The sequence below is a fragment of the Kogia breviceps genome, chromosome 6, assembly GCF_026419965.1.
Source record: "Kogia breviceps isolate mKogBre1 chromosome 6, mKogBre1 haplotype 1, whole genome shotgun sequence".
NCBI lineage: Eukaryota > Metazoa > Chordata > Mammalia > Artiodactyla > Physeteridae > Kogia > Kogia breviceps.
The window spans coordinates 64,052,911-64,064,789 of NC_081315.1; the positions used below are offsets into that span (position 1 = coordinate 64,052,911).

General features: G+C 38.6%; 1 protein-coding gene across 12 annotated transcripts in view; it reads left to right on the plus strand.

The window, feature by feature from the left end:
* Positions 1 to 10,661, plus strand: part of GPAT3 (glycerol-3-phosphate acyltransferase 3) — a 58,742-nt gene extending 48,081 nt beyond the window's left edge. For all 12 annotated transcript variants that reach the window (XM_059066987.2, XM_059066989.2, XM_067035972.1 and 9 more), the window contains 6 exons: positions 1,892 to 2,007; positions 2,858 to 2,913; positions 3,461 to 3,546; positions 4,413 to 4,541; positions 5,045 to 5,124; positions 9,400 to 10,661. In XM_059066987.2, coding sequence (XP_058922970.1) covers positions 1,892 to 2,007; positions 2,858 to 2,913; positions 3,461 to 3,546; positions 4,413 to 4,541; positions 5,045 to 5,124; positions 9,400 to 9,511 — 579 coding nt within the window. In that variant the 3' untranslated portion in view covers positions 9,512 to 10,661. The remainder of the gene's footprint in view (positions 1 to 1,891; positions 2,008 to 2,857; positions 2,914 to 3,460; positions 3,547 to 4,412; positions 4,542 to 5,044; positions 5,125 to 9,399) is intronic.
* Positions 10,662 to 11,879: the final 1,218 nt, after the last annotated feature.

The following is an 11,879-nucleotide window of genomic DNA, read 5'->3' on the forward strand; positions in this document are numbered from 1 at the left end:
AAGATCTCTTCTTAGTGCCTTTTCAGAGTTTTTTTTTTTTCTTCCTAAACAAAGCTCTCTACTTTTAAAAAAAATCTAGAAATATTTTCTAACTTAGAGAGAAACTGTAATAAGAAGAATGTTGCATGGAACATCCATATGCCCTTTATCCACATTTACCTGTTGGTAACATTTTGCGCCATTTGCTTTATTATTTACATGCTCATGTGCTGCTTTCTCTCTCTCTGTGTAAAAATGTGTGTAAAATGTTTCTATTTTTAATATGTTTATATGTCATATTTATGTGTAATACTAATATAATATTGGAAATATGAGTCTGTAACAATTCATTCAATTCATCATGTTCTTTCTTAGTTTTCTGCAACCTATATTTGTATCTCCCTTTTCTTCACAGTGAATACCCTTTTTCCCAACAATATCAACATGTTTACTCATTTTCTCAATCCTGTAATACCTCTAAAATTGCTTCAGAATTGCTTCACCTTTTTTACTACAAAAAGAAAAATACGTTGTAAAAAGAATTCAGGGTATTTTGCATTTCTTGGTACCCCACCCAAGATGAAGCAGATGTGGTCAAATACTATTTTTATAAATTTCTTAGATATTTTTTTCCTCCCCCTTCCTTCAGTGTTCTTTTATTCATTTGAAATACAGTTGGGTTCATTTGTTTAAATTTGCTTTCACTTTGCTAGTTGCATCCTTATTGATTTATTTTTTAAATTTGTGAGATATTAATATGCTTTGAAATGTCAAAACTAGACAAAAACTACTCATAGAAGTCACTCCACCCATGTCCATTCTACCCCATTCCCTCCTAGCCTTGTAAGTTTCCAACTACATTGGTTTTGCGTATGTTTTCTTTTTGTAGAGATAAACAAATACATGTGTATACTTCCCCTTCCATCTAACACAAAAGGTGGCATACTTTATTTGCTCTTTTGCAATTGCTTTTTTCACTTAACGCTATCTCCTAGAAATCACTCCTTATCAGTCATAGAGATCAACCTTATTCTTCTCCTAGCTGCATAGTACTCCATTGTGTGCATGTACCATGGTTTATTCATCTAAGTTCTTATGTTTGGACATTTAGGTATTTTCCAATATGTTGCAATTACAAATAATGCAGTTATAACTTTGTGCATATATATTTCCATTTTGTTGGAGCTGTATCTTCAGGGTAAATTCCTAGAACTGGAATTATTGAGTTGAAGGATAAATGTATATGTAGTTTTGATAAATTTGCCAAATTTCCTGCTATGGGTGTTGTAATCTCCTCATCCCAAGCAATGTATGAGAGTGCCTGTTTCCCACAGCCTTGGCTCAGAGCACATTGTCAAGCTTTTGAATCTTTGTTGATTTGATGGGTCAGAAATTGTATTTCAGTGTAGTTTTGTTTTTTTAAAAAAATATTTATTTATTCTTTTGGTAGTGCCGGGTCTTAGTTGCAGCAGGTGGGCTCCTTAGTTGTGGCATGCGAACTCTTGGTTGAGGCATGCATGTGGGATCTAGTTCCCTGACCAGGAATCGAACCCGGGCCCCCTGCATTGGGAGCGTGAAGTCTTAACCACTGCACCACCAGGGAAGTCCCTCAGTGTAGTTTAAATTTGTATTTCCCTTATCTTGACTGAGATGAAAGACCTCTACTTTTTAAAGCTAGAGTAAAGCTAGTATAGCAACATAGCTTAAAATTCAAAGGCGCTACTAAAGAATACTTTGTGCTTATATTTGGCCAGTCATGTCCTTTGAACAGACTAAGAACTTCAATCAGTAGAAGAAGACCAATCTTTTCTCTGAGTGGGGAATAGGAACTTACTGGTACTAAAAAGAAAAAAAGGCTTTCTTTGGACAGCTATGCCTTTGCATTTTCCCCTTTTTCTCATGGTTCTTCTAGGTTGGCCAGGTTCATGGTGGATTGATGGGAATTATTCAGAGAGCTATGGTCAAGGCTTGTCCACATGTCTGGTTTGAACGCTCAGAAATGAAGGACCGACACCTGGTTACTAAGAGGTAAGAAGCATCATTACACAGTACCCATTGGGGTAGCATAAAATCTTTCAAGCCTTGGTCTTCCTGCCAAAGAAGGCAGAGCAGTACTAAAGGTTAAAACTGAAACATATGGAGCTCTCTTTGTGGTTGACCTTTTCTGGTGAATCACCTGTCTTAGCTAGATTTAAAAATTTTTGAATTCTGTAGTCATAGTGGGATAGATGATGAGATTAGAAGGCCCATACATTTACATTGCCATGACTTAGATATAGTACAGTCACTGAATTTTTAAAGTTGAAAATTACTACCTTGAAGGTAAATAATTGGTAACCGTTGGCTGAATAAATAGATGGTGGATTAAGTGTTTGCTGAATGACTGTTATCACTTAAATCCATGTAGAGACAGACAGAGCTAATGCTATTTATGGAACAGGAGAAGGAACTTCTGGGGCTTGGGGTACAGTTGCTTACCAGAAACCTTTGTTTGGAAACAGCTTTTTACCTGAGGCCTTTAACTGAAGGCACTCTGATCATTGCTGTAAAGATGAAGGTGGGCCATGCTTTTAAAAGTAAAATGGGAAAGTACCTGTTGAAATCTCTTTAAGGTTAGGAAACTGTTCCCCATCTTGAGATTACTGAGGAGCAGTATATACTCTGGCCGCTGTAATCTCTCTATCTCAGCTTTACCAGCCTTTACACTTTTTTTAGAAAGGGACCAACTTGAGTTTATTTTCTTTACTTGTATCTTATTTCTTTCCTCCTTATTGCTTTACAAGTATATCTGTGTTAGTAGAGAGTGAAGAATACCAAAGAGGATTCCCACCTCTCTCTTTTTTATGGTATAATTTTGATCCTTTATTTTTCTTCACAGACTAAGAGAACATATTGCTGATAAGAAAAAATTACCCATATTAATCTTTCCTGAAGGTAAGAAGGGACAGTGCTTATTACCAAGCTATAGTTGATAACAAGTACCAAAAATATATGAGGAATTGGATTGTTCTAGAATTGGCATTCTTAGTTCAGATCTATGCTGTCCTATAGGGATGGGACAGCCTCTGAGGTAGTAATTCCCTGCTTGCTTTTGAGATTTGATGGAAGTTCTGGTACCTTTTTGACCTTAGAAGTTTTTTCTGGGTAATGAACTTAGAAAGGTATTGTCCATAACTTCTTTAAAGTCCTTATTTTAAGATGTGCTGAAATTGTCACCTATAGTGAGGAAATTGTATCTTTAGAGTAGCCAATAATAAAGTAAAAGTTCGTTATTAAACCTGCTTAGAACTGTCGAATTACTACTACTTAGGCAGGAATTGATTTGTAAAATGATAATAAAATAAATGTAATTTTTTTATTTTTAAAAAAAATCTGTAATTTGTTATGACTTGAATATTTTAAATTATTTTATATCAAAATGATTCCTTTTAAAAGTGACTGCTTTAAAAAATATTCACCCTCTACTCCCATTTCCTTATAGGAACTTGCATCAACAATACTTCAGTCATGATGTTTAAAAAGGGAAGCTTTGAAATTGGAGGAACCATATATCCAGTTGCAATTAAGGTAAAACACCCTCACCCCCCCAAAAGAGGACAGTGACTTGGTAATATTTTGATATAATTTCAAACTTAAAATTTGCAAGAATAAGGAATACTTGTGGACTCTTTACTCAGATTGACCAATTATTTACAGTTGCCCCATTTGCTTGATCACTTTTTCTCTCTATTGAGATATGTATATAGATATGTGGGGTGGTACTGTGTGCCATGCCAGTGTCTGAGTACTGAGGACACCATGATAAGCAAAACAGATACTGTTCCTCCTTTCACCCACCTTCCAGTTAAGTGGGGAGACAGATATTTAAGAGTCATGTCAATAACCCTCCTGTATCAGTGCTCTCTGGCTCTAGTGAGGGAAGTTATATGGCCTGGTTTTCTCTTTGGGTTTTTTTTGTTTGTTTTTAAAATTTTTAATGGAGTGCAATTTCTTTAATTGTTCTTTTAATTTTTATTGGAGTATAGTTGATTTACAATGTTGTGTTAGTTTCAGGTATATAGCAAAGTGAATCAGTTATACAAATACACATATCCACTCTTTTTTAGATTCCTTTCCCATATAGGTCATTACAGAGTATTGAGTAGAGTTCCCGGTGCTATACAGAGGGTCCTTATTAGTTATCTCTTTTATATACAATAGTGCATACGTGTCAACCCCAATCTTCCAATTTCTCTCTCCCCCTCTTACCCCCTGGTAACCATAAATTTGTTTTCTACATCTGGTTTGCTCCTTGGATCCTTTCTGTCAAGTGAAGTAGCTTCTCTTTTTTGGGGGGTCTGATAGAGATGTTTGGCTTATCATCCATTGACATGGATATGAGAAACTGCCTCTTAATTCCTAACTGGAATACATATTCTTTTCTCTTTTCTCAGTATAATCCTCAGTTTGGTGATGCATTTTGGAACAGTAGTAAATACAACATGGTGAGCTACTTGCTTCGAGTGATGACCAGCTGGGCCATTGTCTGTGATGTGTGGTACATGCCCCCCATGACCAGAGAGGTATGCCATAGATAACAGCTGGTCTTTGGTGCTTTATCTAGTCAGATAAAGGCAAGAAAACCTTTACCTGAAAACCTGGGTGTCTCCCTTCCTCATATTAGCTACAGTTGGACTTTCTGCTTTCTCAGCATTAGTCATTAAAACGTATATATACCTAGCTCTCTTCAAAATCAAGCTGGTTTTATATTCAGAGACTCTTTTCCATAATAGTTTTTATAATTGCTGTCGGTTTCTTGAACCTACAGATATTGTGGAGTTTTATATCTTGAATAAGGCTAATATAGAGCATAATAAACATATATACACGTGATAAAAATATTAAACAGTACAGCACTGCGTTTTCTTAATAGAACAAATGATATTTGCTATGACTCAGAATAGAGCATATTTGAGCTAAAATATGAATCTTATACTTTAAAACAAATCTAAATGATTGTGAGACATTTGAAAGCATTATTTGAAAAGTCTGTCTTAAGGAAGTACTTGTGATTGTTTTTTTCCAGGAAGGAGAAGATGCAGTCCAGTTTGCTAACCGGGTTAAGTCTGCTATTGCCATACAAGGAGGGTTGACTGAGCTTCCTTGGTAAGAAATTTTTCAGAAGTACTACCACTTTTTTTAAATTAAAAAATCTCAATTTTAATAATGTCATTTATTATGCTTGTTAGCTGGAGCCACTGACAGTGGCTTATACAGCATAATGATGGCTTAACTAAGATAGAATTTCATCTCCCATATGTAAACATAGGCAGTCTAGACTGCTATAACAGCTCATTCTGTATTGGTCTACCATCCTCAGTGTGCTTCTACTTTATGGTCCAAGATGGCTGCTCCACCTCTACCCAGTGAGTACAGCAAAATAGCTAGCAGGGAAGAACTAAAACAAGGACACATTCATGTCTTTAAGAGCACAGGCTGGAAGTTGGACAAGCCACTTCCACTTGTATCCGTTTGAACTGACACCTTGCTGCAGAGGAATCTGGGAAATGTAGTCTTCGTTCTGCATGGCCACGTGTCAAGCTAAAATTTAGGGTTCTTTCACTGAAGAAGAAAGTGAGAATGGATTTGGAGGAATGGACCCTGGGAGGCAAGGGGCAACTTACAGACTTGTTCGTATTTAACTCCAGCTATAACTGTATTAAAGAAAACTTAAAAACTTGACAGGAAATAAGCAAAATATTTTAGGTATGGATATCTATGGCTTCAGTTTATAGTTTCTTTGTAGGTGGGAGTATTAGTCTGCTCAGGCTTCCATAACAAGCTACTGTAGACAGGGTGGCTTAAACAACAGAAATTTATTTTGTCACAGTTCTGAAGGCTGGAAGTTCTCTGTTGTGTCTTTTTTAAAAAGTCAATTCATTTATTTATTTTTGGCTGCGTTGGGTCTTCATTGCTGCATGTGGGCTTTTCTCTTTAGTTGCAGCGAGCAGGGGCTGCTCTTCATTGTGGTGGCTTCTCTTGTTGCGGAGCACGGGTTCTAGGCGTGTGGGCTTCAGTTGTTGTGGCTCGCGGGCTCTAGAGTGCAGGCTCAGTAGTTGTGGCACATGGGCTTAGTTGCTCTGCGGCATGTGGGATCCTCCCGGACCAGGGCTCAAACCCATGTCCCCTGCATTAGCAGGCAGATTCTTAACCACTGTGCCACCAGGGAAGCCCTGGTGTGTCTTCTTATAAGGGTACTATTCCCATCTTGAGGGCCCAACCCTGATGACTTCATCTAAACCTAATTAGCTCCCAAAGGCCCCATCTCCAAATGCCATATTATTGGGAGTTAGGGCTTCAGTACATGAATATTGGGGGACACACAAACATTTAGTTTGTATCAGTGAGGGTTATAATAGGAGATTGATTCTTACACACACACAGACATAGGATTTACACACTGGCACAAAATAGTTCATACTTCAAGTCCTGTAAGTGTAATAAAGTCCCTGCTGTCTTTGCAGTGTTTTGAACACACTTGACATGAAAAGTTCATTGGAGGCAATTTTGGCAATGTTGTAGGAGCAGGATGTGTCTCATCAAGTCAGGCTGTCAGCCAGGCAACCAAAGCCTTCTGAACCTGCAGAGGAACTCAGGACTATTTAGGGATTAAGCCTCTGGAAGAAGGACTGGCTAGATTCTTATATACCCTTTAATGCAAGGGTGGGGAATGTCTCTAAAATATTTTATCCATTCACATACCTTGAATACAACTAATTTCACCTAGGAAAGCCTGTCTCTAGCATCTGTCATGCTAATGAACAAACTACTAATTTCTACAGTGAAAACCCATTTCTAAAATTCATTATGCTAATTAACAAAGCTTGGGAGGTTGATGGGAGATCAAGATAGCTGAAACCTTATAGTGGCACCTCTGGAGGGTGGCCTTCTGATTAAATGCCTAGTTGACCACACCGGGAGTATGAGTTCTTGATTTTGGGCAACTCACTTTAGGGCCCTAAAGTCAAGACTAGGGTTAAGACAGGTTAAGACTAATATTTGTATTACACTCTCTAAACTGGAATATGTGAAACTAAATTGCAGACATCCTACCATCATGAAATGACAGGCCTTACCAATGTCCTAGTTTACAGATGTCCTAGTGACCCATGTTCATATGTGTAACGGGCTTCCTCTTCCTTGTTCATTGTTTTCTATTCTTTATCCTCCTTCCTCTTACCTGACATCCCAGGCCCACTGCTGCCCTGAAGCCTTTATGAAAAGCTTAGAGCTTTGGATCTATAGCCTCAGATACCAAGGAAAGGAAGAAAGCCTTGGGAAACAAAAATAGCCTAAGGGAGTTAGCTCCAGGACAGACTCCCAGTCAGATTGGCTTGAACAAAATGGCACAAATGATCCTCAGAGTTTTAAATTTTCCTTTTATCAGGCCATCTGCAGTTTTATTATAAAAAGTTACTTTTAATTACCTGGCCTCTTTAAAAAGAAAATAGGCTCACTACCTTTCCAGATGTGTTTGTCATTTGGATATAAATTAACATGTCTAGATTTTTTTTCCCCCCTAGATTAAATGAGAACTTAATTGTGTCACTTTAAAGTGGCTTTTATATATGGCTGCTGCCCTCCTGAAGAACTAAGATCTGCTGTCATTGCAAAGGGGAATTGGGTAAAACTTTAAAGTCTCTAGGGGTGGCAAGTCACAGCTGGGGTGCTCAGAGCAGTGTGCGGTTTACTGGAATTCTTGGGAGGGAGAACTGTGTAAAAATAGTGTCAGGATGCTCAAGCACAAATGTTGCTGACTGTGAATTTTTATCTGTTTTGGCCTCGACCTCAGGAAAGGAGGAATGGCCTTTCTTCTGTCTCTCCCTCCCTTCCCTAGTTCTTACTATTCAGAATTCACATAAATGCTCTGAATAGTTAGAGGCAGCTCATGTGGATAAAAGAGGCTCTTGTGGACAATTCTGGAGACCTAACGACAACTTATAACGTTATTTCATGGAAATTTCCTACAACTGACCCCCTGGAAGATTTATGGACCGAAGTCTCTTTTTAAGTTGAGGACCTCCGGTGTGCCGTGTCTTAGTTTTTAATTTAGAGGCCAGGACATGGCAGTTGTTTCAGGCAGCCGTCTGTTTGTAGGTCAAGTTCTGTCTTCATGACTGAGTTCACTGGTTAACCTATGATCCATTCATCATCATTAGAGAGCACTTGGTAAACATTCATGCTTAGCTGGGTTAAAATTCAACAGGCAGAGTATAAAGTAAGCAAGTTCTTGGTCCATGCTCTCCTAGGAGTTAAAAATCTAAAACATGAGATTAGGAGAGAGAGAGCGGCCCTGACAGTCCAGTCCCCTTCCAGCTCTTCCAGCTCGTTGCTTCTTTGGGTTATCCAAAGAAGGAAAGGCACACAGAATACTTATAACCCAGGCAGGTCTGTTTTCTCCACCCTGGAGAGAGTTCAAAGTTTCACAGGCTTTGAATTAAGGAATGCTGCTTACATAGGAACTATTATTGGTTTGAATGCAGTTTATGTTTTTGTTGCTTGTTTTATTTTGAGTCTGTTTTGGAATACTTGAAATATACTGGTTTGAATCAAAACATGACTTGTTAGACATGGGATTAGATTTGAATAATGATGAACCCATTTCTCTTTAAGGAATTTACCCACACATACTCAGTATCCTCACCATTTCTTGTGTGTTTATTTAAAATTTTCCATATGGCCTTCTAGTAAGGTATAGGTCGATTTAGATGAAAAATACCTAGTACTTTCCTTTCCTTGGGGAAAAAGATAGGTAAACAATCCTAGGTTTTTTTTTTTTTTTTTAATTAATTTATTTATTTATTTATGGCTGTGTTGGGTCTTCGTTTCTGTGCGAGGGCTTTCTCTAGTTGTGGCAAGTGGCCACTCTTCATCGTGGTACGTGGGCCTCTCACTGTCGCGGCCTCTCCCGTTGCGGAGCACAGGCTCCGAACGGTCAGGCTCAGAGGCCATGGCTCATGGGCCCAGCCGCTCCGCGGCATGTGGGATCTTCCCAGACCGGGGCACGAACCCGTGTCCCCTGCATCGGCAGGCAGACTCTCAACCACTGAGCCACCAGGGAAGCCCAACAATCCTAGTTTTAATACAATATCCAAATATTGAATATAGCAGCCCTAACTTCTAAAAAGAAACTGAGCGGAGAGATTGTTTTATTTTAATCAAACATCAGAGAGATGGTTCCTGCCTTAAAGTAACACAGCTGTGGCTGAGTGGCAGAGCAGAGATTGAAATCTGGTTCCTTCTGCTTCCAAATCCAGTGTTGTTTTGCCTAATCGCTGACCAGCTGCTAAATGTCATGGCACCGTGCAGCATGTATTAATAGGTAACCCTTTTAAATCACTGCTGGGAGTATCTTTTATTTATTTGTCTTTCTGTTCTCAGGGATGGAGGGCTGAAGAGAGCCAAGGTGAAGGACACCTTTAAGGAACAGCAGCAGAAGAATTACAGCAAGATGATTGTGGGCAATGGATCTCTCAACTCGGAATTAGACTGAATGCCACCAAGGCTTTCCAGAACTAGTCCTTAGAAATGGAATGTGGTGGAGTATTGTTTGCGGGGGGGAGGGCGTGTTGTTTTGTTTTACCGTTTTTGTTTTTTATTGTTAATCTTTTCTACCGAGTGATTGTGTCTACCTCTTTACGCCAGAGGCAGAACCCACGGTGCCCTTTTTGGCTTTTGTTGTTGTTATAGCATGAGCCTCATGAACTGTAAGGTAGTTTACTGAGTTTGAACAGATTCTCTTTTGTAAAATGATTATGTCATTGTAGGTTGAATGAAATATTTGTACAGGAAAACGTGCTTCTAAAACACTGTGGGAACCCATTGTGTTTGGAACTCGTTGATATGGTAATTCTCAAGAAAATACCCCAAACTTTGTTCATGATTAGCTTTCTCACGCTCTTTCCTCCCACTCGCTTTAATCACTGAAACAGGGGTTACACACCAGTTTGAGTTACTATCATGGTTTTGTTCTACTACAAGGTTGAAAAGGAAAATGGAAGACAGTATTTAGGAGGAAGGACAGCTTTGTGGCCACTTGATCTGAAAGTTGAAAGGAAATTAAATATTTTTTACTAGCGTGTTAGAAGAGGCATCCTGTTTGGTGAGCTTTACCAAAGGAAAGTGAGTCCACGTGACTATGTGTGCACACTTATGTGCAGGCAACTTGCAAATAAACATATGTTAGCCAGCAACTAGTGATAAAGTTTTTAGTTTTCCCATTTGTTTACTAAAGGTACATACCTAAGGCCTCTCCCATCTACTGATTTGTTTGATCTTGTAACCAAACACATTTCAGATAGGAGGAGCCTTTGACAAAACCACAGATCACACTGAGTGTCTTCAGCTGGTGTGGGGGTGGGTAGGAGTGAGTGAAATGTGTGCCACTTCCTTCCCCCTCCACCCCTTTGTCCTTTATTTCAGAACTTTCCCAGTTCCTTAAACAGGAAAATAAATGGTAAAATTACCTTTTGGAAACTGAGCCTTAAAGTTTTTAAAGGGGAAAATAAGTGTTTCCCGACTCCGCAGCATAAGCAGTGTTGATAGCAATATAGTGCAGTCAGAGTGTTATTCCTCTTCTGGTAGCCATGTACAAAATGTGACACTGTCTTACGGTGAATATAAATAAATTCTATATTTCTAAACATCTGTTGCATTATTTTCCCTGCACCTCTATCCTCTTACCCTCTTCTGATTTTGAGTAAGTTAAATTCTTTCTCATTACAAACAAGGATTGTTTGTTTTTCATTTCAATTACAGATTTTCTGGGACTGGAACATCTGGGAAATGAGAAACATGAACCGCTGGTTTTGGTGTGTTTTTTCTTTTTTTTTTAGCCTAGTTGTCTGGACTCTGACCCTTGGATTCCGTTCTTTTGCAGGTGAACTCAGGCAACTCTCTCTTAACTGACTCTAGGTAGGCCTGCCCCAGCGCTATCAGTATGTATTCTTCTTATCAAGCTATAGGGGTTTGATCCCAAGGGAAGATTTGCGAACAGGTAACCATCTTGGTCAGCTACCCTTCTCTTCTCACTTCCTCCCATCTTTTCCCTTTGTTCTTGCTTTAACCTTTGCCCCCACCCAAAACAAACAAACAAACAAACAAAAACTCTCCTGAGGGTGAACTTGACCGAAAATCAGCAAATCCAAATATGTATGTTAGGGTGACTCTGTCTTATTTTTTTTTTTCTCAGAAGATTTCCTTTTCCTTTTTCCTTTTCATATTCAATATAGCTTGAATTAATAAATCCATTTTATTAATTGGGTCAGTTCTCAGAAAAGCTGATAGAACAACTAATAGCTGTTTTGTTTGGACACTGATAATATTTATCTTTCCAAGGGCACTGTGAAAGTAATAATGCTGTCATGTATTCACTAGAAAATCTAATGCTATTTTAATCAGAACCTTCTTGTAGGTCTTTGACTTACACAACTAGTTTTCAGGTTGTTTCAGGAATTACAATGTTACTGAAAACATGTTTTTAGAAAGCAAATACTGCTCAGATTTAGCTTATGCTCCCTAGAACTCCTTCTTTGGACTTGCCTTCCCTAATATTATTTTATACCCACTTTAGAAATATTGTGCCCGAAATATTGTGTGTATTCCTGAGTCTTCTGTAACTGTATTGGGATATCAAGGGTAGGCAGGATTTGGTAGAAAAATCCCATTAGATAAGAACTTTCATCTAACCCTGTACAGATTCATTCACTGAGCCTTGAGGTTACCTTTTTTTAGTCCTACCCTTTGTCTTGGTGACATTTATAGACATCAAGTTTCAGGAATGCCAAGGGTTTCTGAAATGTCCTGGCACATTCTGGGACTGGAAGAGCAGCCATGTCTGAATCAGCAAATACACTCAGAGC